Consider the following 17,464-nt stretch of genomic DNA (forward strand, 5'->3'; position numbering starts at 1 on the left):
TGTGCACTGAAGGAGGGCTGATGGGAGATTTGAGGAGATTAAAAAAGGAAGGTTGAGATTCTCATAAAGATCTCTGCCATGTGATTTATTGCCCCTAATCCTCTCTGCTGATTGCTCATTTGGAATTGCCAAAAACTGAAGATCCACTGAGGAAAAAAACGCTCACTTTGTGGTGTTCATTTTGCATGAAACACCATGAAAACGAGGATAAAAACAGATAAAAACATGTTTTCCATAGATTCAAACTAAACTTGCCCGAGGAAGACAAAGGTTGCTCAACCCAGCCCTTATTTTGCAGCGTTCCTCTCCCCAGCAGTAGTCAGGGTGAGGGCAGGTGTCAGCTGCAGATCCTGCCCCGCTCTGCGTGGTTCCCTGTGGCCAAAACAGCCCGAAGGACCTGCGCTTTCATCTCCACAGCAGCTGCCTGCCAGGTTAGAGCTGACCAAATATGAGACCAGAAACATGTGAAATTAATCCCACATTTTCTCGAGTCGTTCACAGGCTGAGAAGCTACACTTTACGCTTAAAAGGATATTGTTACAAATCCCACAAAGAGTATTTATCAATCTTGGACTTTTTACTTCACAGAATAACAGAGGATATAATTCTGCCCTTTTTTTTAACTCTGATACTCGACCAAAATTGAGCTTTTCTTGCACTGTAATAAACACTGTTTGCTGGAAGCACATCACCAGAGACACACATCATCCCTATTGTGAAGCCTGAGGGTGGCATCATCCTGCTTTGGGGACGCTTCTCTGCAGCAGGCCCTGGAAGGCTCGTGAAGATTGAGGAGGAAATTAATGCAGTAAAAGTCAGAGAAATCCTCGAGGAAAACACGCTGCAGTCTGCAAAAGAACTGTGACTGGGTAGATTTATTTTCCAGCAAGAGCAAGGAGCCCAAACATAAAGCCAAAGCTACACAGGACTGGCTTCAAAACAGCAATGTTAAGTCCTACAGTGGCTAAGTCAGAGTCCAGACCTCAAGCCAAGCCAGAATTTTTGTCCGGAATTAAAAATTGTAGTGCACTTGTGGTGACCGTGTAGCTTTAGCAAAGCTTGAGCAGTTTTGCAAAACAAAAAGTTTGGGATAAATAGAATTAATGCTTCCAAGCAGTCAAGTTGCAGTTTAAATCCATGTCTGTACAGACATATCACATATGTAGTGAAGACTTTTAAGGAATTTAATAAAATATTATACATTATATTTTACAGAGGTCAAATGGTGCACAGCCACCTGAAGCACGATCAGCAAAACCAATGAGGTTGAGGTGAACTAATGCTGTATGTATATTAGTGTGACATTTCATTGAGAGAAACAAAAAATTAAATTTCTTGTATGTGTTCACATGCTTGACCAATAAAGCTGACTGATGGTGCTGCAAAGAAGCTACACGTTGTAAAATGTGGATGCTTCATACACATCTTCAACCCGGCAGCACAGAAGGTCCTTACAGTCTCCACAGTTTCAAGGTGGGCAGCCAGGATTAGTTTCACCAATTCAGTATCTGACCAAGTGTGAAATATGGTCACGATCTCCACTTCTGTTCCTGAGGTAAAGTGTTGAATAATGGCCAGAAAAAATCAATGTCACAGTGACTTTGACCTTTGGGATATAAAATGTCATCATTTTATTATGCATTTGTGTGAAATAATTAGCGTATTAATTCTTAAATTATGGATGAAACAAGTCACCTTTTAACTGTTTTCATCCTATTCTTCAGCTGAGGATTCATCTGGTTTCACTCAAACGAGTTCAACTTTGAGGCACATTTACTTAACTGATCCCTCAACTTCACTCCACGTTTACACTTCAACACTTTATTCTTTCAGCACTTTTACCAACTGCATTTTGACTGCCTCCTAAACGTCTTTAAGTATTTCAACTATTTCAAATGTTTCAAATGCAAAAATTTCAGCAAGCACACATACATGAAACGTTTAAAGGTGGAACTCGTTGAGTCTCATTCCCAGGTCGTCAAACACAGACGCTTTGGGTTATAGTAAATGGGGAAATAAACAAAGTGGCTGGGAGTGAGTCACACAACAGGCAGCGTTCGTGCTCCAAGGTCGTTAAATACCAAAACAAATGAGACTGGACGGTTAAGTGTCTTTGAGCCACCGACCCAAAGCACTGGTATTTGAGAATGAGACTCAATCAACTGTTTCTCCAGAATGAGTCACCCCTCCTTTAATATACACATCATATAGTTCTCTTGTGGTAGAAATGAGCAAAAAGCTTGGCCCATGGAGAACTTTGGATGTGGAAGTATAAACATCCTTGCTAACATTTGCATGATTTATATTTTAATGTTTAACTTGGGAGTGATTTTATTGATTATAAAAAGGTACTAATTGTGTTTCTGGGTTGGTAGCAAGTTGCCCAGTCATCTGGACATCTTTATCTTTACATGAAGGAAACACAATTTTATCTTTACATTTTCATAGCTTTCTTATTAACTGTAACTTAAGAGCTATATGTAGTGACGTATTTTAACTTTTAATGTTTTTCTGTTCAATATCTGACTCTGTGAATACTGTTTATAGGCACTGTATACTCGGCTGGTAATTCATTATAGATTCTAATAAAGTGATTGTTTTGACAGTCGTTTCCTGTTGCTTCTCAACATGTAGCAAATTGGCAATTACAGTGACAAGAGGCCTTGATGTACTTGAGCAGAAACTAGTTGTAACAGGAGGCGACACTGGTTCCTTTGTGTTACTTTATTCAGATCAAGATACAGTAGTACAGCATCCCAATTATGAAGAGAATTCAAAATAAAAATAAAAAGCAGTCTTCGTGATACAGGACAATCAACAATCAAGGTTTATTCAAGAGAACAAAATGAGAGGGGAGGAGAAGGGGACAGTGGGAGTAGTTCAGGGAAAGACAAAAGTTTCTTTTATCAACACAGACGATACATTTATTCAACCCGCCCATAACCACCCCAGCTCCCACCCCATAATAAAACATTTTGCAGCCTAACGTACACACGCTCCACGTCCCCCATCCCACTTTCTTCGAAAGCATGCACTCGTTCTCCATCGTGTAGATGTTTGTAAGCAAGAACCCACAGGTTGCCAAATCGCGTGTTTGCTGACCGTATGCTTTTAAATCTCATGTACAGTGGAGGACTTTGCAGGGATTTCTGAGAAAACTGGGTGGCTCTAGGACACAAGGAGTGCCATGGGTTTTTGTTTTTTTTATCTCACGGCCCTTGCAGCTGTTGTCAATTTAGTTATAACATCCCATTAAAGTCCGAGGAATAAAGTGTCCCTTACAGAACAGAACGGTGTCTCTTTACGGAACAGGACAGGTGAAAACTGTTTACCCACGCATACTAAAAAGAAAAACACCACTGCTTATCAAAGTCATTGGCACGAAGATTAAGAGCAATGCCGAGAACATATTGCAGAAAATCACACCTGACTACAGCTTCCCACCCAAGCACATCAACAAAGTCAGCGAGGATTTGGAGGAGGGATAATTATGAGCAACACTTTTACGACCGAGCTGGTCCCCGTTACGACGGGCTGAGGTAATTCCTTTATTAGACCAACACAATGTGTGTTGCTGCAGAGAACAGTGCAGAAGGGCAGGGGAGTCTGGTATATAGAGTTGGGAAAGGACACTATTTGAGATTGACTTGTACATGCAATCACTGAGCAGGTTCATCAGATTACATGCAGTAATGGACACCACATTATTTCTTTGTCAAAGCTTTGTACAGAACAATCCCGTTTAGCATTTAGGAGACACAGCAGGTTTTGTCTGGTGGGAAAAAAATAAAAAAAAATACGACCGCCTACTATAGACCTGCACAGAGCTTTCAATCACTTCTCTGGAGAGCCACACCAGTGTCTCAGGGAAAAGAGAGCTATCAGAGGGCAGATTCGGGAGGAAGCTCTGCAAAATAAACAGCTCGTTGAACCATCTGCTGCTCAAAGTTAGAGAGCTAGCGTGACCCTCGGTGCTTGGTAGCGAACATAGACATGGTACGCTGCAACGACTGTGGCTAAAGTACAACAGTGGCCATGGATGGAAAAGGGAGGAATGTGAGAGGGGTTCTGGTTAGCGATGCCTAGCTAGTACAGTAGCACATTAGTCAGCATGCACCACTTAATGCAAATTCATCACTTTGCCTTTGTTAAAAGCACCCATTTACAGCAAAGAGGAAGGTTAACGAAGAAGTCTGTGCTATGACTGGACATGGTCTACCATTGGACAGTAAACAAAAGGATAAGAAGAAAAAAGGATAAAACAATTGTTAACAGCTTTCTCTATACATTAACCAGTTGTTCCTGCACATCAATAAATATCTTGTAAAAGTGTTTGCGTTGTTGTTTCGGGTGGTTGTCTGGTTTAGCCATGTTGGGTTGGTTTTATGCTAGAGCCAGAACTGTGTAAAAAAACAAAAGAATAAGATGTTTTTACTACATTAAAGTTTCAAACAGGTTAAATATATATATATATATCTGTGGCATTTAAAGTTTGTATTCAGTGACAGAAGAAGAGAGAAATGCTTACCACTGATGGCCTCCTGGGCAAAGTACTTGACATCCATATCTGTGTCTGTGGCCAGCTTCTCCAGCACTGGCTTCACTTCTGTTTGAAGGGCACTTTGGGACAAAGACAGTGAGAATTATTAAACAGACTGTCAACGCTGGTTCTTGATTTAAATCCCACATTTGTGTCACTGCGGAGAGACAACATACTTGCTGTCAAGGACAGGGCCGATCTTCTGAAGGGACTTGGCCACATTGAAGCGTACGTTGGCCACCTGGTCATTGGACATCTTGAGGACCACTGGTAGCATCTGCTTAGTGGTGATGTCCTGGCCACAAGCCTCTGACAAAGCCTGAGACAAACAAAGCAGGTGGTCAACAAGGCTGACAGAAGTGAACTATGGCAACTACAAACACAAACAAATCCCCATCAAAGTAACAAAGGAAAGGAGCCTATGGGAGACGATGCCACTGACTCACATTAATGCAGAATAGAGTAGTCATCCTATGGAGGTAATTGGGGTCGTTGGCCATGCCCAGAACTTTGGGCACGATGGTGTTCTGAGCCCACTCAGCTCCAAACTTCTCCACCAGCTTCATCAGGTTACAGGTGGCAGCCTCACGGATGGCATACACTGGAGAGGTACAGTGACAACATGGTGTGTGTTAATGCTGTCTCTTGTCCCGCCTCCACGGCAGGAGATCATGTGATGGATGTCAATGTCTTTCAGATTATATTATTCATACCTGTTTACCATCTATAATGTCATCCCCATCGTCTGTATTGTAATGTACCTATGTTGGTCTATTCTGTACACATACATGTCTGTCCATCCTGGGAGAGGGACCCCTCCTCTTTCTAGTTTTTCCCTCATCCAAACCAAAGAGTGTGTTGTATGCTGTAAAGATTGTAAAGCCCCTTGAGGCAAAATCTGTGGTACTATGCTATATTAATGATGATAACTTCTTACAAAGTCTGTATAGAATTTACTCAGTATGCTATAAATACACTGTGAGAAATGCATCGGTATGATAAAACACCAGAAATAATGGAATATGTATGTCATGTGAAATGTTAAAGTGATACAGAGAGATCTCTTTGTATCAGTGAGGGAAAGATTCTGGGCTGATTTCTGTAGTCCTGTCTTTCTTTGAAGAGCTTACGTAAGGGTGGCACTGCCCCAGCCATAGCCAAACACACACACACACACACACACGTACGTATATATGGAAACTCACACCAGCAGCATTCCAATGATGTAACCCAGCTGACCCTTTGTCCTCAATAGTGAGCGTGTGTCTCTAATTGGAAAACTCAATGTGAAGAGAACACTATACACTGAGTGAAAGATGTATGCAAAAGCCAGTGTTGTAGGTTAGGAGATGTGGCAGGGTGCATTGTGTAGCTCTATGGGTAAACCATTCTCACTCTTCCAGCATTTGAATATGAGCGATTGTCTCCCGAGTGGGTTTTTAAGTTACAGCATAAATACATAGCATGAAGTGCAAGTTGTGGCCTGGTGAAGTAATGCATACAGAAAGCAGTGTAACAGAGCAGCTGTCCCATGGTGAGACTGGGGACAGACATTCTTGTCACAACCATTGTACTACAGCATGTAGTTCACATTGCTGTTCCCCTGCTCACAGCTCTAGTATACTGTACATGAGAGAGAGCAGAGGGCCTCCTATTTTGCCTTTTAACAGGCTGTAACTGATGGCAGACAGCAACAGATCTCTCCCCTGCGTTAGCCCCCCAATTTTTACACTCACACGCTCTGTGCTTATCAATCCATTCCCTTCGACCACAAGCTCTTTGTTCTGGTAATATTACAGAATCAAAGTGCTAAGAGGAGAAGTGTTTGCCAACTGGCCAAGCTCAGGTGCGTAAGAGCAGTGATGCTCTAAGATATGGAAAACCAAAGTCAAATACAACAGTATTTCCAACCAATAACCTTGACACATGCAGTGAAAATAGAGCAGATGTAGAAGGAGCTGGATCATTCAAGTAAAAGAATAAAATAGGCAGTGGCTGCTGCAGAGTACCAAGGGCCCCAGCAAGTCAAAATGATCACAACTGGAAAATGTGGGAAAGAGGGATTTGTGGGAGGTTATGGTGCTGTAATAACATAACTGACACTAGAAAACATATTTGGAACTAAATCCGTATTCATAGAAAAAATTTAAATAAAATAAAACATTGCCAAAAAAGCTTCTTGCATAAGCATCTCTGTTTAAGCAACCAATTACATAAAAACGACATACTATTGTGGCACACCAAGCCATAGTACATGAATTGGATGAGCTCAGTCTGTTAATATCTGACATGGAAAACCCATAAGAGTGCCTTACCGTGGTCAATAAGCCAGGCCATACAGAGGGTGTTGAGTTTCTCGTCAAAGAATTCCACTCCCTGGGAAAACATGGACGCAGTGTAATTAGAGCACCGTCTACAGTCAGACCTGATAAAGTCTGTTTGTCTGAACATTTCTAATGTCTCTGCTTCTACGCATGTTACTAATTAGAAAGAGCTTTAAAACATATTTTATATGGGCCTCAGCTGTGTTTCTAGACGTCCTAACTCACCAGCTGTCCTGCCAACAGGGGCATGTACTCTATGATGGCGAGGCGGACCCTCCACTTCGCATCCTCTGCCAGCTCCACAATGGCTGGCAGCAGAGACTGGGAGAGCTGACGGATGCCAATCACCTCGTTCACACAGTCTAGGTTGGAGATGATGTTGAGACGCACCTCGGGGCACTGTGACAGAAAATGGATTAAGATGGACAAGTGAAACTCATCGCTCCGTGCCTTCATCACAACAAGTTATTCAAATAAGTAAAACAAACATCTGGCTTCATATCAAACAACTACAGAAGATTAATCTCTCCAAAGTGAAAATGTCTTGGCTCTTGTCAAGGCAAGCCACTTTACTCACTCTAAACAAGATAGACTTCCAAGTTGGTTTTTCTGCAATAATGTAACCCAGGATTATATCCAACAGCCTTAAATGGAGATCTGCTGTAAGTTTGACTCCAACAGGAGATTAACAACTGGAAAAGCTCAACGGACCTTTTCATCCACATATTGCATGTATCACCTGTACTGTGACACTCTCAGGCACGATTGTCAATTACGTGGGAGCAGAGTGGCGGCATTCAGCTATTGAATGAATTTCATGTCTGCCGAACATTCATCTTGCTCCCTTTTAAAAACTGTCCTCAGATAGATGCACCTTGAATTATTGAAATCTGCAAGTCAAAGCTGTCAGTTTGGACTGTAATCTAATTAGACACTCTTGGTCTTCTGTTTGTGCTGAGGAAATTGGGCCATCTTTAAATAGGACTGAGGAAAGCAATGGAAGAACAGACAGCCTCAAGCCGTCCAAAACATTTATATACCTTTGCATCTACTCTGCCAAACTCATGTCTGATCTCAATAGACAAAAGAATGTCATGGAAATGTGTCCGTTGGACAATATGTGACTGGGCTATGGTTTGATGAGCAATCAGAAGAACAATGTGTGAGGACATTCATCAGCTAAAACCCAGCCCAGCTTTTTTGGTTATGCAGACCCAACACACACTCTGTACCATGTTACTGTTAACAGCTCCAGAAACAAATCATTTCTAATACTGAAAGTCACTAAAATAACACGTTCAAATGCAGAAAGACTGATGAAAGATGTCCAAAGACACTGCAAAGAAATCCTCTGTGCAACATGTGCTGCTGGGAGCGCAGCTGTACTCAACCTACTTTAACCAGTAAATACCTACATTTACTACTGTACATACAATCAAAATGCATCAAGCAATAACTTTAGTTGCACTGCGTCCATCTTTTCATTATTCTTCTCTAGACACAGCAATTCAGTCTTCTAATTGTAAGGTCTCAGTCTGGCTGCCAACTGTATGAATCATCCTCCTACCCAGCCAGGTGTATCTAGTGGCTGCAGCTAAGTGGCTTTACCCCTTCTCAGACATGCTGATCGCTAAAGGCCAAAGAAGTTGGTCGATCTCAGACACTTCACAGGAAGCTTTTGCTGTGAATGTTACCGAACTAAGCACTGCCTTGAGGACTTTCAAAGCCAGCTGTGTAAACTCTAAGAGAGAAATTGGGGCCTACGATTACAAGTCTGTATTTCCTTTACCTCGTCCTTGAGCTGAGCCAGGAAGAGAGGCAGCAAGTGCTCTATTGTGTTGTCCTTGCCCAGGATGGTTGAAAGGCCCATAATGACTGAGGCCAGGGCTGACTTCACATGCTGGTTGGTGTCCGAAACAAGTTCCTGGAGACAGAGAGAGAGATGAGAGATCAGCACAAACAAACAGTTAAGACACAGAGTACGTAAATAAACATCAAGACTACTGCTATGGGTCATAGTCACAACACACTACGCACAAGTCGATTATAGCCTGCCTTTCTGTAAATACACAGCAAAATGGACTTAATTCTAGTGCAGGCAAAAGGCATTCATTGTCGTTAACTACTGTAGGTGGAATAACTTCACAAACGCTGTTGACAGAAACAGAAATGGCATAAAATTAACCAAGGGCACAGAAATTGCCTGTTATCATTTTAAGGTTCACTGATTATATCAAACAGAACTGCACCAACCAATATTTACCAGGCTAGGTTTAAACCTGATCAATTTCCATTTTGCAATAATCATACACTTTATAGCAACAGCTTTAATTTTATTTATATAAAGTTCTCACAGCTTTGTCAGGTTGTGTGTCCGTTTGTTGCTACCTCTATAGCTTTGTTCCACTGTTGATATGTTGACAGGATAAACAAATATCTTTCGAGACAATGATCTGTACCTTTGTCAGATCTGGACACATTTTGTCCATAGATTGATATGTTTTACACTAATGGTACTGCCTCTACCATTAGTGACCTTAAAATCTACTGAATGATATAAGATTTTTTTTTAAAATCAGTTACACTACAGCTGAATTTATTGTTGAACAAAAACAACAACAGTGCCACCTGCTGTTCAAAATATGACCAACACCACGGACGCAATGTCTTACCCTGTCTTTTGTAACCAGAACACAAAACATCAGCTTAGAGCCACTGAAGGTTGGGGTTACTTTAATAGGCATCTTTTGGTATCTAAAAGTTGGCTGCTTCTTGTAGTCAGACCATTTTTTCCTTTTTGTGTGTGTGGATCTGAATGCTGTGTCAGTTTAGAGCAGTGGAAACATTTACATTCCCGAAAATTTATCTATTGTGCGATCCAAGGATCTTGTTAATGGGTTTGTGTTTACAACTTGGTTCTTATTGACATAGTTTGGGCCAGTTTAACATTTTTTACTCAACTGCTGAGATCTGGGAAAAAATGGTCAGGCAAACAATGTGGAGCTTGTAAACAAAACCACAGTTATACCACAGCTGCAAAAGAAAATAGAGGCTAATGTAAAAATTTAAACTGTAAATGTGAGCTCAATTTTAACAGAGCAGCTTTCTGCTTAAACTTTAACCAACTGTAGTTATTATGAGCATACTGGTTTTTATCCATTGTATAACAGACATAGTTTAGTTATGTATTTATACAAGTGTTTTACCACATTACAAACCGTAGTTGCTGATATCTGTAAATAAAATATTATCAAAATAGATTAAAAATAAGACCAAGTTGTAAAAACAACAGTTTCCATTGAAGAGAACGTCACAACACCACATGTCTGCATAAACGCTTTAGGGAAGACTATAAAAAGATAACCCTAGTCCTTCTCCGTGCTTAATAACTCATAGCAAATCAAAGTGTTTTTTTGTTCAATTGTGAAGTGAAGCACCTGAGAAATATCACGACGTGGCAGACAGAAAGGTTTATTTTTTACCTTGACGCAGGGCAGAATGTGAGTCATGATGATTTGCTCACGACTGTCCTCTGGGAGGTTCTCACAGAATTCTAAAGAGAAGAAGAAAAGCACACTGTCAATCAAATATGGGACAGACAAGAAGTTTAAGGACGTTCAATTTAACTAGGGCTATCGAATATTTTGGTAATCGGAGTATTCTATCGAATATTCCATCGATTAATGAGTTATTGGTAAACGATACTTTCTTATTAAAGCCCAATTATAATTACAGATAGAAAGATCACTTAATAATAACAACACTATTTGTTTCTTTTAGAAAAAACTGACATTTATTTATTATACATATTATGCAAAGTAGTAAACAGTTTCGTCAAAATTCCAATAAAAACAAATAAAATTACTTCAACTATCGTACCCAGCCTCCATCTTGCAATGTTTCGAAACCACGATGTTGTCTTAATTCTTTTTTTTGGGCCTTTTCATGGATTTATTGGATTAGGACAGCTGAAGATGACAGGAAAGGTGGGTGGAGGGAGGGGATGACACCAGAAAAGGGCACAGGTCGGATTCGAACCCAGCCGCTGCAACAACTCCGTAACTGGGTCGCCAGCTCTACCGGACTGAGACTAACCGGCGCCCGTTGTCCTTCATTTTTTAATTTTAAATAACCCACACCTTCAACACTTCTGTCTCTTCTCTTATTACTTTCGCTTTGCTGTGTTTGCTCATTTCGCTGTTTTCGGTCCCGCGAAGCCGACACCGCTCATTTCACAAAACTGTAGTAACGGCACTTACATTCTCAGTAACGGCGTATGAACGATGGAAAAGTAATTAGATTACTCCGTTACGAAATAAATACACCGTAATCTTAAGCGCCGTACTACCCACCACTGAAGGGGACGCATAGCCTGTGACGTAAGCACGTTGTGTCACACTAAAAAGAATCCGTGCAAAACGTGAGCTTTAAGTTTAATTAAACGAGGCTTCGAGGCAGAGGAAATTCCTCGATTATATTTTGTAATGGAGTTACTCGAGGAATCGTTGCAGCCCTAAATTTAACCCATGCAACTCATGTCTCCCTCGGGAATTAAGGGTTTAAATCAGTTATTATTTTATCACCTTTGACTTTGTTGGCTGCAGCAGCGCGGACCTCAGCTTCACAGTCCTTCAGAAGATTCTGGAAGGCCGGGACCAGATCGTTTTTGGTGATCTCTGGCCCCACCGCTTTCTGGAGCTACATTCAGAGAGAAATCCATTTGTTAATATACAAATAAACATGTTGGGAAAATGTCAATAGAAAAAGACAGTATGGATTGTAGTGCATGATAAAAAATAAAAGGGGTAATAAAAGATATATAAACAGGTGACATAACTATGATGACTACAGTAGTGTCTAAAGTCATTTTTTAGCCCACCAGTTCAACTACAATGTTAGATTTCAGTTCATGTAAAGATCAAATTAATGTCATTAAGTTTGAGAATGTGTCTCTACCAGTAAGCATGCACAGAAATGTCTGCCATTAACCCACATATGACCTCACAAACATAACAGCCTGCTTAAGCATTGTGAGTAAGAGAAACCCAGTTATGGATACTCCGACATTAAGTGGGTTACTGTGTCATATAAAGATCTTGCAGTGTTATTTTTGCAAACTGTTATTTTTGGTGCTAATATAACAGGCTGGAACTATAGTGAGTACTCTTAATGCTAAAAACTAAATGCTGAGATTTTAAAAAGGTGCCCATATGAACCTTTACTTATGTAGTCAAATAGATATTTTAGCCATCACACACATCAACATTAAGTTGGTAGACATAATGCCTATGCATGAACTTCACATTTCTTAAAAAAAAAAAACAAAAAAAAAACAGCCTTAATGATTAGTGGTGAAATCCCATCATATCATTAGACCCAGTTCAGAGATGGGCCTGGGAAATGATTTGCCGAGCACGGCACACAATTATAAAAGGAATGAGAATCAGTGCACCCAACTGTCGAATTGGGGGAAATTACAGCTTTCAACAAATTAAAACTGCCTTACATGTTGAATGTTTGCTATGGAGCTAATCACCAACACATTCAAGATTCACAAGGGGCTGTTGAGTTATTACAGTGTGCCAAGCCAGCACATGCAGTCAGAGGCCAGTGGACATAGCTCCAGTGTGAAAAACCTTTGTATACAGAAGAGTATTGTATGACATGCACATCTGATTTATAAGATGCCTACAAGTGTAATTTCACACACATGACTGCTAAACCACCGAATTACATTACATACAATTTGTACTAAATAACATTTCATGTCAGTTTTCTTCTGCATGTCCTCTGTCCTTCTTGATCTACGAAAACAAATTTAAAATAACAAAAGAACTAAAACTGTGACATTTGCAAAGGTCGAAGCACCAGCACTCTGGAAGTACTTGCTGCAGCCTGACTCAGGCTTCAACATTATCTAAGAGTCACAATGGGACAATACTTCAGTGCTACAAAACATTTCATTGCTCTCTAATATAGGCACTGATTCAAGAATACGTCAGCAGAGACTTTAACATAACATTATGCATTAGAAAAAGAAGTGGGCTGCTTACCTCAGAGAACTTGTCAGCCACCATATAGCGGACCCTCCAGGATTTGTCTTCTGCAGCCTGGCGCAGGGTTGGCATCACCAGTGTCTCCAGGTCCTCCTGGGGCAGCAGAGTGGCAATGCTGACACAGGCCTCCACTGCAAGCAGCCGCACTGAGTCCTGATGGAAAAAGGGAAAGGGATCAGTTAGGCCATCCCTGGGTTTAACAAAAATGCAAAACACAGAGTGCAACAACAGTTTAGATTAAGAAGAAGAGAAGTGCTCATACCTGCTCATCAGAAGCCAGAGCAGTGAAGAGGGAAATTATGTCACTTTTTACATAATCCAGCTCCAAGACTTTGGCAAACTCCCCCAGTTTAGATGCTGCAGCACGACGCACCATAGGAGTGTCATCTGAGCACAAGGTGCGGAAATGCCTAGAAACAAACATTTTATTTTAAAGACACAATATTGACTGCAGAACCCAACAAAAACAAGGATTTAGAGCACTTTAAAAAGGGTTTCACTTTGTTAAGAAGTAACTTACTGGCGGATCTCAGCCTTGACAGTGCTGGAAACACGGGGATAACAAACACTAAAGAGGCCGCAGGCAGACGTGCGAGAAGTGAACCAGTCACCGCTGGCCAGCCGCTTGACCAAAGGCTCAAAATGGACCTCCAGATCAACTGGAGAGTGCTCCTGAGAGATCTTCCGCAGGGACTCCACAGCTTTATCCCTGACTACTGTCTCCTCAACTGTAGCAAGGCTCTCCAGGGGAGGCTGTGTATCAAGAAGGAACAAGGTTAAATAGGAGTATAGTCAACCCTTTCACCCCTTCTACCCCTACAAAACACTGGGATGTGTAGGTAGTTTTTAAATACTTCAAATGTGTATACAGGTAGAGGACAATGTCAATAAATGTACACACTTCCTTGCTATTGTTGTAATACCATGAGTAATGTCTATACACACACACAATACAGCCAGACAAGGGTTTCCACTCAGCTAGGGAGTCAAGTAATTTCAGAAATGTCAAAACAATGCAGCCTTGTGGCTATTTTACTGTCTAAGTGGTCGCAGCCTGCCTCACAGGTTAAGCCTCAGCCAATAACTCTTAAAAACAATATCTGTATCTTTGCATTATGTAACGTGTGCATCACTTACAACGGACATGGCAGTAAACTGTGTTGACAACATGGACTTGAATGACTTTTAGGGCTTTCTGTCTCTACTTAATAAACAGGGGACGCACATATTTAAATCAACTCTCCAGTGACTTACCAAGAGACAGTGGACAAACTCCGGCCCTCCCACCAACATGGTGAAATTGCCAAGCTGCTCAGCCAAGGCCAAGAGCACCTCATCTTCATCGTAGATGGTGTCTAAGGGACGACAGAAAGTGAAACACTTACACCATATTTTGCAACACTGATGTCACAACTGCTGTATCAGACATCAGGTGATTTTAACAACAAAGGTGGTTGACTTTTATTACCTGTGAGGAAAGGAAGCAGCTCAGTGCGAGTCCTCTCAACACCGAGGGCCAGAGCAATAGTGGACAGCTTCTTGATGCTGTTCAGCCGTAACTGCACACAAAATGGACATAAATTAAGTCAGACAAAACACAAAAAAAAGTGTTTACACATTTTATAACCAGCGTCAACGAGTAACGCTGACCCACGCTATAAGTAGACTGTATTATACAAGTATTTATATCACTTTCTTGGCTTACGGTCCGCGTCTTCGCACTAACGCTAGCTAACGTTAATCAGCGTTTCATTTGGGCGATGCACTAACGCTAAGCCAGCTGAATTTAAACGTTAGCTGTTCAATAATTGACACAACACACGAAACAAGTCTAACAACAGTTAGCTGTGCCCGCTGCGGCCTTGAACGCCTCGGATACAAACGATGCGATGTTAGCGCTGGTAGCTGAAGCGATGACCTGGTCGGCCTTACCCAATTACTCAGATTACCTTTACGTTTTGAGTTGATATACCGAGCTAAAATGACACCAACAGTGGCTCTGGGTTAACAATAAACGGCGTAAATCGTGACAGCAAACCCGATCAAGTGCCAAGTCAGGGTGCGCCCGGCAGAAAATTCCCGATAGGCCTTGACTGGGAACGTTAGCTTAGCATTTGTTCCAGTTAGCTTGGTAATCAGATACACGGGTGAGGAAAAACACGACGAAACGGCTTCACTGCACTTCACAACGTAAACCACGAGTTTAAGTCGAAGGCAGGAGTTTGTACCTGAACATCCTCGTTTCGCAGCTCGTCAATGAGGACGGCGATAGGGTAGAGAGAGTCGTCTCCATCAGCTCCTGCCATTTTGGATAATATTGCAGTTACCGAATGGCGCTGTTGTGCTGCACTACGGGGTTTCTGCCAGAGAAGAGCGGCTGCAGGGCCCTCCCTCCTCCGCTGCTGCCTTCAAGAGCCCGCCGAGAAAACCGACAAGCAACAACTCTCATTGAACGGCCAATAGTACAACAACTTCGACACTGTCTAATAAATAAATTTCCTCACTGATTAAAGATGTTAAAGTAATTAATTGTCTATTAGCAGCCAATGTCCTGAATTAAGCTTATTAAGATTTAGTTTATTCGTATTTTACCATCACAATATTTACACCAAATGTCAATAGTGTAATGAACATATAAAGTAAATAAAAAAAATATTCAATAACTTAAACTACAGTTATATAACAGTGTGATCCCAATTGTTTCATAGCAATATACAGAAAAACAACATTGTTTTTTATGATTATTATTATTATTATTATAGTAGTAGCAGTGGTAGTAGTAGTACTCAGAGATATTAAAGGATATAGAGAATTGTAAAATTCCATCTGACTAAAATGTCTTCTTAATGTCTAGCTTAGATCACTACAAGTTTTCCAACTAATAAAATTGAAATATATTGCCCTTTACAGTGTACAGAGTAGACTATATCATCGATTGGACACAACAACAACAACAGCTTTAACAGCTGGGAGCTATTATTAGAGGCTACATGCTATACACAGAGAAATGTATGACTAAGACAAATAAATAAAAATACAATAGAATTATAATATAAACTAGTGTGAAGGAAAGGAAGGGAAACTGAAGAAAAAAAACTATATTGTGTTTACAAATGAAACATGTATGTATATGTACAATATAAATGCAAATGAGTTGTACAAAGAAAGAGGTATTGGCGGGGTGGGCAGTGCTGTAATAGCGCCACAGACAGAGGGCGGTGAGTGTTTAGATTTGAAGTTTGAAAGCTATGTGGTTGAAGAAACGTTTTTTTATTTTGAAAAACGACAAACCGGATGTTTCACACTTCTTCCGGCTTGTGCGTCGTAGCCGGCCAAGATGGCGTCTCAACAGCAGCAGCCCGGTGGGCCGATGTCTCAGCCCGGATTACAGCAGTCTGCTTCACTACAACAACAACAACAACAACAACAACTGAGCCAACAGCAAGACTTTGATCCAGTTCATAGGTTTAAAATGCTTATTCCACAGCTGAAGGAGAGTCTGCAGGTGATTGTGGCGCATCGAAAACACCCGAAACATCTGGTGACAATAGCAAAGTTCACAGTCGAATTACTGTACTTTCACACATGGACTAAATGTTTGTAGCTATGTGCTTTAAACGTATCGCTTTATTTTTGCATTTTCAGAACTTAATGAAGATTGCATCCCTGAATTTGGCCCATAACACCACAATTGACAACGGCATGTAAGTTGAGTTGCCTGTTTGGGTGGGAAACGTTACAACAATGGTGCTGAACAAAGATGTTTCTGTCAGCCAGGTGTCAGATTTTGATCTGCTTTTTATTTCTTCTGGTTTAGCAAAAGCAGCGACACCTCTGTGCAGCGCTTTGACAAAAGCCTAGAAGAATTTTATGCTCTCTGCGATCAGCTGGAGCTGTGTTTGGTAAGTCTTTAACACAACACACACACACCAATAAATAAAAACAATATATTGTTATGGAGAACTGATATGTTCTTTTATTGGATACAGGCGTTCATTGGTTATCACATGTGATATCATATTTTACTTCTAGATTTATTTTTGTCTTATTTCAACTGTTTTAATATTTGAATTATCTGTTTTTGTAAATATGAAATTAAAGTTCAACCCTTCAAAGAAAAGCTTTTGAATGAAGCATTGCTATAACAGCATTTTGATAAATGCAGTAATGTGCAAACTGCAGTGGTGTGTGTGTGGCATATACTCTTAGTTTATGCCTAAACCTATTTTTGTAGCGGCCTGTGTTTTTTTTAGTTCACCCACAAATGCGGCAGTAGTATTTGCACATTGTCACTTAACCTCTGCTGCTAGACTTCAGGCAGTATGGATCATTATGAAAATAACATTAGCCACAGGCAGCACTTGGATTGATTCCTGGCGGGGGGCAGGGCCTTTTTGTGTGGAGTTTGCACGTTCTCCCTGTGTTTGTGTGTGTTTACTCTGGGTTCTCCAGTTTCTCCCACTATCAGAAACCATGTACGCTAGTATAATTCTCCAGTCAGTGCCCTCGACCAGTCGGTCCCTGCTCCTAATACTGAGGAGGGG

General features: G+C 41.0%; 2 protein-coding genes across 2 annotated transcripts in view; one reads left to right on the forward strand and one right to left on the reverse strand.

Annotated features, from left to right (window-relative positions):
* Positions 1-2,705: 2,705 nt before the first annotated feature.
* On the reverse strand, positions 2,706-15,304 carry ppp2r1bb (protein phosphatase 2, regulatory subunit A, beta b). Its single transcript, XM_035679763.1, has 15 exons — positions 15,149-15,304; positions 14,389-14,479; positions 14,175-14,275; positions 13,441-13,673; positions 13,183-13,330; positions 12,918-13,073; positions 11,448-11,562; positions 10,347-10,417; positions 8,654-8,788; positions 7,090-7,263; positions 6,856-6,916; positions 4,987-5,141; positions 4,717-4,859; positions 4,529-4,620; positions 2,706-4,400 (listed from the first exon to the last, which is right to left on the reverse strand). The coding sequence occupies exons 1-15, from the start codon at positions 15,224-15,226 to the stop codon at positions 4,384-4,386; spliced, it is 1,770 nt and encodes a 589-aa protein (XP_035535656.1). The 5' UTR covers positions 15,227-15,304; the 3' UTR covers positions 2,706-4,383.
* Positions 15,305-16,213: 909 nt separating this feature from the next.
* Positions 16,214-17,464, forward strand: part of med29 (mediator complex subunit 29) — a 2,298-nt gene continuing 1,047 nt past the window's right edge. Inside the window, exons 1-3 of the mRNA XM_035679388.1 lie at positions 16,214-16,425; positions 16,566-16,624; positions 16,738-16,822. Coding sequence (XP_035535281.1) covers positions 16,258-16,425; positions 16,566-16,624; positions 16,738-16,822 — 312 coding nt within the window. The 5' untranslated portion in view covers positions 16,214-16,257. The remainder of the gene's footprint in view (positions 16,426-16,565; positions 16,625-16,737; positions 16,823-17,464) is intronic.

The sequence above is a fragment of the Morone saxatilis genome, unplaced genomic scaffold (assembly GCF_004916995.1).
Source record: "Morone saxatilis isolate NCDOM2014 unplaced genomic scaffold, NCSU_SB_2.0 Contig8, whole genome shotgun sequence".
Classification (NCBI taxonomy): domain Eukaryota; kingdom Metazoa; phylum Chordata; class Actinopteri; family Moronidae; genus Morone; species Morone saxatilis.